This window comes from Galleria mellonella, unplaced genomic scaffold (genome assembly GCF_026898425.1).
Source record: "Galleria mellonella isolate WM207_F2 unplaced genomic scaffold, CSIRO_AGI_GalMel_v1 utg173, whole genome shotgun sequence".
Classification (NCBI taxonomy): Eukaryota; Metazoa; Arthropoda; class Insecta; order Lepidoptera; family Pyralidae; genus Galleria; species Galleria mellonella.
The window spans coordinates 1,943,842-1,959,588 of record NW_026442016.1 but is presented as its reverse complement, the minus strand read 5'-3'; the positions used below and the strand labels follow the sequence as shown (position 1 = coordinate 1,959,588).

Genomic DNA, 15,747 nt, shown 5'->3' with positions numbered 1-15,747 from the left:
CTTGGGCACCTCTGTCCCATTCGTGTTTCTACCATGAAGCAGTTATGTATACATGGCTGTGTTTCGGTTTGAAGGGTGAGATATGGTAGTGAATTTACAGGGTACAGAGGAATAACACCTGAGTTCTCAGGAATGGCAACGCATGGGAGGTATCATGGGCGAAACAGTATACTCTGTTATGTCCACTGTACTACTCATGTCTATAGGCAATGGTTACCAGTTTCCATCAGGTGGACCGTCAGCTTATTTGCCATTCTAAGTTGCATAAAAAAAATAGTCCTTTCTCTATCTAAGATCAACAATAGTTGATATGAAATGAAATTTATGTTTGGGCTAGTGACGTGCCTTAATAATGTATATCGGCGGATAATTAGTATCTAGATCCGCGAATACATATACGGATCTTTCCTTTTTTACTTTATGGTACCAGAATTTTTTTTAATGGATGATTATGGAATAGTAAACTCCTCTGCACTATCGATATATGCTGGCAGAGCATCAGTGAGGGATGGTAAGTAATCCTCATCCTTACCATCTCATACTTACACAGAAAATAGGTCTGCCCCATTGTTCATCAAGAATTAACCATAATGGTTTTTGAGTAAACCGCGGGGATATCAATCTATTGCTAGCAATGAGCTCGCTAGTCTGTGTTACTATCTAATAATCTCTTCATGCAACAATAGCTAATATTTTACGTAATTAACATGTAATTTAACGGTTAACAGTCATTATCGAGCCTCTTAATTTAAGGCGAAACTTTACTTCTCCTATCATCTTCTACCGCCTGAATAATGGATCGTGTTCTGAAGAACTCTTCAGTATGATGCCTACAGCCAACTTTCATCATTGTACCGCTCGCCATCAGCAGGGAATCCATCCTCACAACAACTAGCACAGATTACTTCTGTATATTTAGAGTAGTTACGTTAGTAATATATATAAAGTAATAAATAAATGTTTACAATTACTAGAAGCGTAATTATGGAGATATTTTAAGAGTAGTAAATGACTACCTTCAAATTATAATTTCATATACGTAATGAATGTCATTAATAAGGTAAAAGACTCGTTTATATCCATTATATATATTACACACATCTGACAGCTATTGCAGCAGCGTCACTTTTAAAACATCTCTAAACCCTAACTGCGGTTGCCAACCCGCCTGCCAAACGTGGCTACTACATACACGAATAAAGCTAAGGGATATAAATAATCCTTATTCTTATTTTTTTTATGGGTGAAAATGGTATGGTGCGCCGCCTGCGCTAACGGGATACGCTGGCGGAGCACCAGTGAAGGGTGATAGATAAGAATGAAAACAGGCCAGTTAGCCCATCATTATGAATTCATCAGGAATTAACCATGATAGTTTCCAGGGAGAACCGCGAGGAGGTCGACCTGGTTGGGTATATTGCTAGTAATGGGATTCTCAGTCTCCATTACTAACAATCCCTTTCCCCCCTCCTTATTCTTATTTATTTATTTAGATTTTTAATGGTATAAAAATGGAATGGTACTTCACTTACTCCTGATTAATTCTTAATTAATCACGATGGGTTAACTGACTAAACTTCATCCTCTCCTATTATCATTCATTGATATCCCGCTTGCGCATATCAAAATCACAGGTAAGAATACCATTCCCTTTTGATTCTAAAAAAAAGCAAATTCATAGATACTTGCGTAAAAAAGCTCCAGTTTGTTTAGTTTTATCAGCCATCTGTGATTTTATCTACGGGTTCTGTTGCTAATTATACATTAGCTCTACTTGGTCTTGCTCTTTGCTCATCATTTAGTTCCAGTCAAGATCAAGATCGTAGAGTGCGTTGGCGAGCTCATACTAAAATTAAGAAAATTCTTAAATCTTAGTTATAAAAAATTTGTATAGATGTCGCTTTTAAGAAATATGTTACAAATGTTGCCATAAATTAATTTCTTGATTAAGAACTACTAATCAAGAAATTTATAAACAATATTAAAAAAACTATTAATTTAGTAAATAAATCATTGTTCATCAGAGTTTTATATAAATAAAATTAAATAAACTGTCTATGTTATTACCGAGATTCTCATTCCCCATTTCATGTAGTAAGTATATGTATATCAAATTAAATGTTATTGGTTAAGCTGTTAAAATGGAAAGAATTAATAAACAAAATTGCTTTCACATTTATAATATTAATAAGGGTAATAGGTATTACTACAATAAACTGGAGGTAGACACCTAGGTGTTGAATGTATTATAATTTAGATGTGTTACTACAAAAGGATGTTTAACATCTGTTTATATCCAAAAAAAAAGAAAATTTGTCTTATTAAAAATAAAAAGTATTTAAAATAAAAAAATTACAATAGTTTATATTAAATTACAAATAAACATTATTACATTCTATTGTTTCTGTCTATCCTAATGGGAGACAGGCGTAATACATATATATTACATTTACTAAAGAATGTTTAATCATTTGAAATTTTAATAAATATTTTTAGGTAGACAGTATTTTAAACATTTTTATATATTGAAGGAACGTCTGACTTAAATTAGAATGTACATAATATATAAAAAACATCATTTTATACTGGCTTATTTATTACAAAAATAAATATTTAAAAAAATTTAGATTATATCTAATATCTTTAAAGTCTGTATGTTATAAAAAGTAAGACAATCAAATATAATGATTGTATTACGTTATATGGTAGAATTTTTTTAGAGGTGTTATCCCTAAAAAGCCTCAAGTTGGCATTTTAGTTTGGCAGTTCTCTTGTGGTGACTACAGTTGATGGTTTAAAGTATAGTTTGTCCAAATAACATTGATATTATTAATGTCGATTTTTAGAAATAGGGATTATTTTACGTAAATATGACGGGAATTTTGCCTTCGTATCAGCGGTTTGTGAATGGAGTGCCCGTCCCGTCCATATCACGGCGGTCATTCCGTCTTCGAGAGAAATATTTGATTGTTTCTGTACTTTTGACATTCGCAATCGTGTGGTTAGGGGCATTATTTTACTTGCCAGAGTTCAAAAGTTCCAATAGTGTAAATGACAGTGTTTACAAAGTGTACAAACGAATTCAAAAAGCAGGCCCTGAACTGCTTATGCCACCTCCCCTCGCACAAAATGATGTGGGAGAATTCCCTGTGGTTGGTATCGTGCGACACGGCGAAGAAGGTGACGATCCACACATAGTAGAGGACAGAAACCGCTTACGGGCTAAAATAGAAGAAGATATGGGTATGAAAGTGCTGGAGAGGCCGCAGTTTGACCTGGCTCCCTCTGTGTCGTCGTCAAAAGGCCCAAGTAAACCTCCTGTGGATGCTATTGAGGAGCCAGCGTTTGCTAAAAAGGATAGTGATAGAAATATACTGCCTTCTGGCCATAAAGCAGAAGGTTCCAATAAATATGAGGTTGTTGCATTGGGTCCAGGTGCTGATCCTGATGTCAAAGCTAAATTGGAAACTGTGAAAGAGGTCAGTACATTACCAGGCTTATAACTTGATATAGAATAAGGTAATTAAGTTTAGGTAAATATTATAACAATAAAAAATATTTAGCATTCATGAGTGCAATAGAAGGAAAACTTGAAACAAAACTCTATGCAATGCAGCTTGATTAATGTAATGGTAGCCTAATATCCTCATTTAATGAAATTACAGTCATGAAATTTAGTATACACTTGGTATTTTGAATGGTGAAGGACATAGGCTATGTTTTATCCCAGTCAATCAATATATACTAGTCAAATGGTCAAAGTTGCAGCTAGAAGTTAATAATAATAATATTAATATGAAAGAAATGTTTATAACTCAATCATGGTTAAAAAATAGCTAATAATTTAAACCCAATATGATGGCATATATAGACTATCTATTTATCTATAATATCTTAATATATAGGACATTTCAAACATAATTTATACAAGTAAAGTTGTGTTCTATTTGTATTTATACTATGAAATCCTTTGAATAAAAAAAATAATTATTAATACTTATTCATTATTTTTAAATGATAAATAAAATAATGAAAGATTCTGTTGCATTAAATAAATTAATCTATCTTGCTTTTCATAATTATGTTAGCCTTGAAATTCAGTAGCCTTGTCTGTAAAGAAAGTAAACATATAACCAATAGTAGAAGCCTTATTTCACATAAATATTATATTGAGTTTTTTTTTCTTAACATTATTATGGATATTAAACTTTCAATTTAATAAGCATTTAATTGTAGCAGAATATTTTTGCTTCAGTCTTAGATAAAAAGGTGTAAGCTTTATAATATTAATGATATGGAATATATTTAAGAATTCTTAATATGAGAGGTTGTAATAAGCTCAATAGAGACTAAAACATTGTTTTTTAATTTTTTGTCTGTATGTTTATTCTGGCGTCAGTCATAAACTACTACACCAAATTGGATGCAGTTTTCACAGTTGTATTCTAAAGGTCTAACTTAATAACTAGTATATGTTAAAAACAGATATGTAACATTAATATGTTAGCTCTAATAAAATCAAAAACTAATAATTTTGAACTGTCATGTCATTCTCAAATGGAAGCAAAGGGAGACGAAATAAAAGCTTGACCATCAGCAACAATATATAGCATTACAGTAACAATGGTGTGCTTGCATGCCTGCTGTATGCAAGAACCTTTATTAAGAACATTGGCTATGTAAGTAACATCCAAGCACACCAATAACAGCCCCTATGCATACAAATAATAATAGCTGAGTCAAAGCTGTTGCTGTGATCGAAAACAGTCAGAACTCAACATCATCATGTTGTGGGGAAAGGGATTGTTAGTAATGGAGACTGAGAGTCCCATTGCTAGCAATATACCAAACCAGGTCGACCTCCTCGCGACTCCCCCTGGAAACTATCATGGTTAATTCCTGATGAATTCATCACGATGGGCTAACTGGCCTGTTTTCATTCTCATCTATCACCCTTCACTGGTGCTCCGCCAGCATATCCTGTTAGCACAAGCGGGGTTACCATACCATTTTCATGCATCAAAAAAAAAACATCATCATGTTAAAACCATGAGCATGTTTATGATTTTAATATATAATTTATTGCACTTGTAAAAAAGATACACAGGGGATGGTTTTAGAACTTGTTAGAAAGGATGAGCTTATTTCTGAAAGAAATCTTTTCTAGCTGACCTGGAGTGAGATAGAAAATAATTACTTAGTGAGTAAAATGCAAAATGTGACATTGTTGTTTTTTTTTTATGAAACAATGTTGCCTATTCTGTTATTTTATACAGATGGGATACCAGTGACAGATTAGAGGTGAGAATAAAGCCAATTTTTAATTATAGCCTGTTATTACCATAGCCAATCAGTTTGCTACATACAGATATTAGTTAGAATTTTCCTTATTTAAGTATTTATATTAAATAGAAATGACTAAATGAATTTTTTTCTTCTTAATTTGAAATTTCACTGTTACTGTTTAAACTAAAATACAGCCATACAAGCACAAATAATTTGCTGTAGAAACAGGAATAGGACAAGAGTACCTCTACTAAAAAATATAATTATAATGATTGAATAAATTACTGAAAACTCTTTATTTGTTCCTTTAAACAATGATACTGCTTATAAAGATAATGCATATAATTTTTGACATACAAGTTTATTAACATGCAGTTTAATAAAAAATTCAAACAATTATTTAGTAAGAAACTTGACACAAAATAATATAATTTTATATAAATAAAATACTGTAATATATTTATTTATTATTATGGAAACCCTAATTAATTATGAGTCTATTTAAAAAAATCCTTACTAAATTAATATTATAAATGTGAAAGTAAATTAATTTGTTAGCTGGTTGCTATGAAATTTGGTATACACATACTATATACGAGAGAAAAGGTTAGGCTATACTTTTTATCCCAAGGGGAAGTGATTGTTAGTAATGGGGGGGTTAGTTCCCATTGCTATTAATATTCCCTATCAGGTTGACCTTCACGTGGTTCCCCCTGGAAACTATCGTGACAAATTTATCGTTGAATTCGTCACGATGGGCCCCGCCATTCACTCTCTCACTGATGCCCCGCCAGTGTATACCGATAGCACAGGCGGGGTTACCATACCATTTTCACCTATTAAAAAAAAAACTTTTTATCCCGGTTAGTACACATATCCCAGTCACGTGAACAAAGTTGTGGGTAAAAGCTAGTATTTAAATAAAGTAGACTCTCATATTATTTGTTTGTTTATTTTGTTTTGATGATATAAAAATAACGTAACTATCAAGTTAGTATACTGTAGTTTTATTATCTCAAAATACCAAGGTGAGTGAGTCTAATCACTGTACGAGTAATTATTCCGTAATGATAATGCCGAAGCTGTAGTGCATAACTGTCTATGCCTACTTGTATTATTGTTATACCTGATTTTCATTTTTTTTTTTGATGAGTGAAAATGTTATGGTAACCCCGCCTGCGCTAACGGGATACGCTGGCGGGGCACCAGTGAAGGGTAATAAATGAGAATGAAAACAGACCAGTTAGCCATCATGATGAATTCATCAGGAATTAACCAAGATAGTTTCGAGGCAGAACCGCGAGGAGGTCGACCTGGTTGGGTATATTGCTAATAATGGGATTCTCAGTCTCAATTACTAACAATCCCTTTCCCCCCACCTGATTTACATTAAGAGAGTTTTGCCAGTAGTTGCCTCACTTGGCAAGCGGTTTAGCAACCGCAGCTAGGCTTTTAGAAATATTTTAAGAGGGACACTGCTGTCCATCCCTCGCCCTCCCTTAGTTGACTTTTACGACACCCACGGGAAAGGAAGGGGCGGTCTATTCTATGCCGGGACTACACCGCGAACATTATTGTTGCCATGAGTAAATTACTAAGTTAATAAATCGTCATAGTTGTAGAATACTGACGGATCTGACGAATATTACATATATAGATATACGACCTACGATATATATAAATCAGTATTCTACGACTATGACGAAATAAGTACATATTTAATGAAAGTTTTTTTTTTATATTGATGCCTATTATAAAATAACATATGTGTACATATTTAATATATGTAATTACTTATTCATTGTATTTTTATTCACCATAAAATACACGTGAAGTATATAATAGGTGAAACTAATGTTAGTAATCATATTGTCTGTTTGATGTTTATGTAGGAAGCATTTTTATAGAGAGAAGATATCCTTGTATGCATTAATAGACATAATAAACTATATCACATTGTGACGCATAGCACGCTAGACATGTGAAGAAAATATATTTTTTTTATCTTACTTCGAATAATGACTGTTAAACTATTCGTTGCACTAGGAAAGCCTAATAATAAGGTAAAGGTGTGAGAACTGCTATAAAAATATATTATAAATAAAAGGCATTGCTTCTTGTACATATCTTACTACAAAATGAACGATGACTATTCTCAATACGTCTTTAATTTTTTGCTGAGCTTACGCGATTTTACTCACTAATTCTGAATTAATTTTTGAAAAATCGGATTTCTTATGATTGAATTCAATATGGATTTTGTGACGATACAGCAAAATCGTGTTTGTTGCGAAGCAAACTACTTGTAGACACGATTCGCGTTCTAAATTCAAATATTTTAAATCTGTCCAGGAAACATCAGTCAATCATCGGTGTGTTATAGCATCGAAGTCGCTAGTTTTTTTCGAAGCAAAATGTGCTTCTATATATAAATTGGATGCGATCATGCGATATCGCCATACACGTATGATCCGTCTCTCCATTTTAAAGATCGAACGACAGATTGTTTCTATAACGCCACCTTGTTTGTGGAGTTTATGAATTGTTTTCGCGCATATACGTGGTTTTCACGGTGACGCATATGTATTGTGTAAGACTGCGTATAAAGTGAAATTGATTTTCTTTTAAACAGTTTAAGCTAATTACGATAGTCACAGTTCAAATTAATTTAATAGTAATGAGTTTAAATCACTATTTTAATCACACAGTTTATTAAAAAAAAAAGACGATGTATATTGCCAATGAAATTTTCTTATCGTAAATCGATTCCATGTTTAAATATAGTATACAGATATGTTATTTTATAATAGGCATCAATATATGATGCCTATTATAAAATAACATATGTGTACATATTTAATATATGTAATTACTTATTCATTGTATTTTTATTCACCATAAAATACACGTGAAGTATATAATAGGTGAAACTAATGTTAGTAATCATATTGTCTGTTTGATGTTTATGTAGGAAGCATTTTTATAGAGAGAAGATATCCTTGTATGCATTAATAGACATAATAAACTATATCACATTGTGACGCATAGCACGCTAGACATGTGAAGAAAATATATTTTTTTTATCTTACTTCGAATAATGACTGTTAAACTATTCGTTGCACTAGGAAAGCCTAATAATAAGGTAAAGGTGTGAGAACTGCTATAAAAATATATTATAAATAAAAGGCATTGCTTCTTGTACATATCTTACTACAAAATGAACGATGACTATTCTCAATACGTCTTTAATTTTTTGCTGAGCTTACGCGATTTTACTCACTAATTCTGAATTAATTTTTGAAAAATCGGATTTCTTATGATTGAATTCAATATGGATTTTGTGACGATACAGCAAAATCGTGTTTGTTGCGAAGCAAACTACTTGTAGACACGATTCGCGTTCTAAATTCAAATATTTTAAATCTGTCCAGGAAACATCAGTCAATCATCGGTGTGTTATAGCATCGAAGTCGCTAGTTTTTTTCGAAGCAAAATGTGCTTCTATATATAAATTGGATGCGATCATGCGATATCGCCATACACGTATGATCCGTCTCTCCATTTTAAAGATCGAACGACAGATTGTTTCTATAACGCCACCTTGTTTGTGGAGTTTATGAATTGTTTTCGCGCATATACGTGGTTTTCACGGTGACGCATATGTATTGTGTAAGACTGCGTATAAAGTGAAATTGATTTTCTTTTAAACAGTTTGAAGCTAATTACGATAGTCACAGTTCAAATTAATTTAATAGTAATGAGTTTAAATCACTATTTTAATCACACAGTTTATTAAAAAAAAAGACGATGTATATTGCCAATGAAATTTTCTTATCGTAAATCTATTCCATGTTTAAATATAGTATACAGTATTGTTGTTTAATCGCACCACAATTATTGGAATATAATTTCCCTATTTTAATAATATTTTTATAATAATCAATAAATATTTAATTATAATGGTAATCTCATTCTTACTAATATTATAAATGTGAAAATAAGTTTATTAGTTATTCATTTATTACTTTTGCAGTTCTTGAGCCATTACTCAAGCAATTGTCATGAAATTTGATACAGAGTTAAGTACCTACTTATAGTATTCATTTTTCCATTTGAGATGGAAAAATACATTTATTTACTACTAGTTGTCTCTCGCGGCTTCACCCGCATGAGTCAGTATATAAAGTATCCTATGTGCTGAGTTAGTATATATTCTACCCATGTGCCAAATTTCATTTAAATCTGTTCAGTAATTTTTGCATGAAAGAGTGACATCCATCCATCGTTACAAACTTTCGCATTCGTAGTATTAATAGGATTAATAAAATTGGATATAGTCTGTTTTTTTTATCTCTACCAATTAATATCTCTCTATAACATGAACGAAATTGCGGGCAAATAGCTAATTTGTAAATAAATATTTAATAAATTTATAATTTATTATAAGAAGTTGTTCAGAGCGTCATACTGAATATGTAATATATACCCAGTGAAAAATCGAATCTGGTATAACATTTGGTCTGGTACAATAGCTACGCCTTCTTCTGGACTATAGCAATACCATATGGCATACTCTGTGATGTGCAATCGTAAGCTTAATTTAATTATATAATTATTCATGCAATAACTGTGATTAAAATATATCGTTGATGTCAATGAACTTTTTTTTATACTACTACGGTGGCAAACAAACATACGGCCTGTCTGATAGTAAACGGATATTACCGTTGCCTATGGATGCCTGTAACACCACACTCGTGTAAATATATTATTGTTAGCTTCCTTGTAAGATTTTCTCCTTATGTGCAAACATGGATGGTAAACTATCTCAGAGATTCCCCCCTGAAAGGGATTGTTAGTAATGGAGACTGAGAATCCCATTGCTAGCAATATACCCAGCCAGGTCGACCTCCTCGCGGTTCCCCCTGGAAACTATCATGGTTAATTCCTGATGAATTCATCATGATGGGCTAACTGGCCTGTTTTCATTCTCATCTATCACCCTTCACTGGTGCTCCGCCAGCGTATTCTGTTAGCACAGGTGGGGTTACCATACCATTTCCACCCATCAAAAAAAACTATCTCAGAGGAAAATGTTACTGGGATGATATTTTTTCAAAGAAACTCCGATGTAATCAAAATGAAATTTCTAAAGTGAATGCTCATAACAGCAAGGTTGTGATTGCAAGAATTTGTTTCTATAGACCACTAGCAGCTAGCTCCAACCGTATGTAGGTGGCGTACTCTGGTGCCAAGTTTATTTAGTTGCCTTCGTTGAACATGAAGGCCTTTGATGTGAGTTATCGGACGATGACTTTACGGTGATGTTTCATTTGTGTCTATGTTATGTTATAAATGTTATGTCTATGTCTTTGTCCCAACATGCAACCAAAACAGCTGGACGGGATTTTGATAAATGAGATGTCGTTAGTTGCGTCTTAATTGGGGAGTTCTAACAGCGACAGTTTAAAATAAATATGCTGACTATTAATTTTCAAAAATTGCGTAATTGAAACAAAAAATAATCGGATTCTTTGTTATTTGTCACGTTTAGTTTTTTTTTTTTTTTTTTGTGATTCTTTTATAAAAATATCAAACATCTAATAAACTTATTTTAGCTATTGAAGTGTGTTGTCTTTTTACTAAATTCTCAATTTGAAAAAGTAAAACACTAATAATTGAAATAGGTTTATAGGTTTAAATTTTTATAAATAAGGGATTATGATTTAGAGTGATAAAAAACGGAAGAGAATCTCGTTTAAAATTTGGCCCCTAAAATTATTGTGACCGGTTATCTGAGTAAAGTGCAAATTAATCTGTTTTTGTAGATACTAATAATAAAACTATAGAAAACATTTTCGCGTCTTTGTGTCCCGCGCTAGAAAATTACAATGTACTTTTTTTATCTGAGTATAGTTTAGTTGTGATTCGTTTAACATGAATCTGGAATATTCGTCGCCAAGGTTATTGTATATGTACAAAACTATCGCATCCGCAAATTATTTAGATACACCGACTTAAACCAGCTCGCTTGATAACGGTATTTTCATGTTACGAAACGTGTTGACAACTCTTAATTTAAATTTAAATAAAAATATTATTATAACATTTGGCAAACGTAACCTATATATCTATCACTGTTAGAGATGGCTGGATTCCACACATATGATACAAAAATCATACTATTAGGTATTTAAATTTTTGTCACGTCTTGTTTCTACTTTACAAGTTTATTTTTGTAAAAAAAAAAAAGAAATTACTGATTCGGATATAGCGTGATCAGGGTGTTAAAATTACACGAATTATTACAATTCATTTCGTATAATCCGTCGAGTTTAATAGGTGCCTTGCTCTGAGGGTGTAATATAAAATATAAGTGTAACTTCATTCAGCAGATTATACGAAATGAATCGTATTTGATCCGTATAAAGCGGATTTTTAAGCCCACAGGACATATTGTTAAAACTGGACCAGCGTAAAATTCTTTCACATATACTATACTCGTGTTATCAGCAAGTAACATGGGCTGTATTTAATATATAGTTTTCAATAAAAGGTTTAGCTATTTTGTTTATTTAATAATAAAATTGTGACTAGAAGATTTCTGTATATTGAAGATATTTAATAAGAATTATGTAAGAGGTTTTAGTAGAAGCGATAGAAGTAAAACCAAAACAATAGTTTTTAGATATTTATTCTGCCTATCTGAATGTTTGTTCCTGCTTTACGCAAAAACTACTGCACAAAATTGAAGGCTGTTTTCATTGTTGTGTTCCTGAAGGTCTAATTTAATAATTGGTTTATACTTTATTTTGATACACTAACTGGTTGTATTAATTGGTTTTCCTAATTCTGAAAACTATGCCTAAGAAGTAGTGGACAAAAAGTCAAATAAGTCAAGTACAAAGGAATGATAGGTACCGACACTTATATTTATTATTGCCTCGTTGCGAACTTGTATATTTGAAAGTAGGTGTCTTCTTTATTGTATTCTTTACTCGTAGGCGGTTGACACTGTTTCCGTATGGTCGATGACCGCCTTGTGGTGCCTAGTGGCATTGCTTGACATCGTGAACGTGTAAGCAAATCCCCAATTATTTGCCAATCAGCGATTAGCGATTGAAATTATTGCAGTCACCAGGTCATATCCATGTTTTAGGAATAATTAATGAGTAAATAAATAAATTATTTATAGGTACCATTTTGTTAAAATATTTTAATACACAAATTTTACTATAAATCCTGCTAACATTATAAATGTAAATATTTGGAAAAATATTTGGATATTTGTTACTTAGTAATGCTTAAATATGTCAACTACTGACAAATTCCCCTTAATGGGGGAGGTTTCTGTTCAGCAGTGGACAGATAACAGTTGATATGGTGATGAATGCCTAAAGCCTTGAATGGATTTGGATGAAATTCAGTAGCTACACGGGAAGGCAATATCCAAACTTAAACGTGGGATACAGCTATCGGTATCAGATCAGTAAGAATCAGAAAAAGAGTCATAGCGAACGTAAAACTCAGTATGCCCAAATTTCACCGAGCATATTAGAAAAGACATTAGAATCCAACCTGACCGCGAACGAAGCAAACCTACCGTTGTCATTTGGATTAATTTGTTTTGTTATCAGTGTCGGTTTAGCATTGAGTCTATATATATGTATATATATGAAATACATAAAAGAAAAGGCTATTTTTGTTTGTTTTAACGTGAATGAGCATAAATAATAATTCCTAGAAATTCTTATGGGAACGACAGATAACATAAGGGCAAATCTGAGGGCCTACCACAAAATATTTTCCGAAATTCGAGGCCCAACGAAACACAAATTTAATATTAATATTACATGATATAATACATGCCCTTTAAAAATATTAAAAATGATAAAATATCGTTCCTTTGGACTTTTTATATAGGATTTATGGATGATTGAAATATTAAGCTCCATTTACTGCTTTCGGTATAAACAAAAATAATAGAGTCCGAAAATTCGGAATTTTATTTCATGGTAGATCTCGTGATCGATTGTAATACACAAATATTTTACACCTCATTTTAGAATCACCAGCAACGAATCGTGTTCTTGTATATCAAAATTAACTGTTACTCAGTGTAGACGAAATACAACGAATATGCCACCGCTAGCCGATCAGCTGTTTCTAGGCTGCGTCGCACTAACCGGAATGGGGTCAAAAATGTTATACGAGCTCATTTTGGACGTACGAACCACACGTCGCGCGGTACCGATCGTGTTCTTTTAAGCCGTGTTATACAAATATCCAATCATTCGCGTATTATTTCGATGCACGATAGCTTTTGTGTAAATATTTGATCGGGGTATAAAAGCCCCACGACAAACACGAGGTGTATCGCTCTTCATATTGTAGGCACTCTTTGTTTGCAGAAAACAGGTGAAATAAACTCTTGTGGTAACATTTGTTTTACCACAATCCTGTGGTATAATATTGCTCCATCAAAGGTATCTTGTATCCATATTTTTATATGCAAATACATAGGTTTTGTGATGCCTACAGTGATTATCTTTAAAGCTAACCCATCTAGATGCAAACAGCTTTCACATTGGCCTGTAGACGTTTTACATGCGTATTTTGTAATCTACATATTGGAACACGTACTCACTCGTAGGTGTACTTGAATAAAATAAGACACATAATATGATTTCATTGTCCATGAGAGTCGATAATATGTATTTAATTTACTTAGGTAAGTAATAGTTTTTTTTTTTTTTTTTATATATTAATTTGTTATGACGAGAAAAAATTAAGATACTTTATATTGAAAGTTCAATTAGATCAGAAAATAAAAAGTTAAAAACCATTCGACGTCAATATTAATGATTATTTGTTGGCAGCTAGATTTTTTTATTATCTTTTTCTTTTGGAGAAAAATCATCTTGTTTTTTATTTCACTTTCAGTTTTCTCTAATACAAAATTCACATATCTGTCAACCTTATGGGTATGAACAATGATACCGTGAAAGAAGAGAGGCTAAATGTACAAATTACAATTTTAATAAAAAGTACCTAACAAAATAGGTCCTAGAAACACAAGTTTAAACAGAAGCGTCACGCACTTAATAAGTTATAACTGTATAAGTAAGTTGTCACGTGCATAAAGTAGCTGCGTAAAGTTCTCATTACAGAATACTGTTGTACGGAACGTCTGAGGCTGATGAATCGTGCATTTTCCATGTTGTAGGAGACCTAGATACATCGGCGTCGTGTCGTATCACCGCTCGTACCGGGGCCTAAGTACAAAACGTAACGGCATCACGCCACGAATCAGTGTTGCCGAACGGCGACCTGAGAACTTGAATTTAGCACCGAAAGTAATATAAACTATAAAGAAATATATAAATTTAACTTACTTATTTATAGGTATACTATAACATAGAACATCGTATTCTTGGTTTTATTTCACAGAGTAAATGATGATAAAATATTACACAATTCAATAATTGAATGGAAACGACCATAACACCCTTTTTTTATGTCTAGTTAGATAGTTCTTGTATCAGTTGTAATAAGAGGGATTATGCACTGGCATAGTTAGAACGCTTGGCAGGCCGGTTGGCAGCCGCAGTTTGGCCTTTGGTGATGTTTTAAAAGTGACCCTGCTGCCCAACCCCTCCACCATAAGCTTCCTTAATTGTCTCTTACGATACCCACAGGAAAGGAAGGGGTGGCCAATTCTATGCCGGAATCGACATGGCCAGTAATAGTATAAACAATCAATTAATTTATTGAATGTTTCGATTTATTACCGTTTGAATTTAGAGAATATTTTTGTCAAAATTTCAACAAATCTTGGTTATGTTTTATTTAAGTTCAAATTAAACACATTGCATTATATAAAATCGTAATAGTTATAAGAGGATAATCGCGTGTAAATTACATTGAAGGTTATTTCGAAAAAAAAATATATATATAATATAAAAATGACTCATTATTTATATCTTTGTATATGTAGCTACTAGTATAGTAATAACATGCTACCTTATAGCATGAATTCATACAAAATCTCTAACATACTTCTGAACATTTCGAGAAATGCCTTCTTCAAGGCATTTCTCGAAATGTTTATTTAATTATTCGTCCAAAAAACAAAATGGACCCTTCAATTCAAGTTCAATTCTGATGTGCCATTTTTCATACAAAATTCATACAAAATCTCTAACATACTTCTGGGGTTTTAGGCTGAGAGAAGTGATAAGTATATATGTATATTCCTATATAAGGGATTCGTAGCCATATGGTAAAAATGGAACCTCGTGTCTCTCGTTTGCAGCTTAAATTCGATTGTCAATAACTTCAAGAATGTTGATTTTAATATAATTCAATAAATATTTTTAATTTTTTTATGGATTTCTTTTACTTCAAACACTAGGACGATATTTTCCACCTGAAATAGATCTAATCTGATAAAACCTTATG

General features: G+C 32.3%; 1 protein-coding gene across 1 annotated transcript in view; it reads left to right on the top strand.

Moving 5' to 3' along the window:
- The first annotated feature begins 2,757 nt into the window (after window positions 1-2,757).
- Window positions 2,758-15,747, top strand: part of LOC113515529 (mannosyl-oligosaccharide alpha-1,2-mannosidase IA) — a 94,060-nt gene continuing 81,070 nt past the window's right edge. Inside the window, exon 1 of the mRNA XM_026899776.3 lies at window positions 2,758-3,479. Within this exon, the coding sequence (XP_026755577.2) occupies window positions 2,871-3,479 (609 nt within the window). The 5' untranslated portion in view covers window positions 2,758-2,870. The remainder of the gene's footprint in view (window positions 3,480-15,747) is intronic.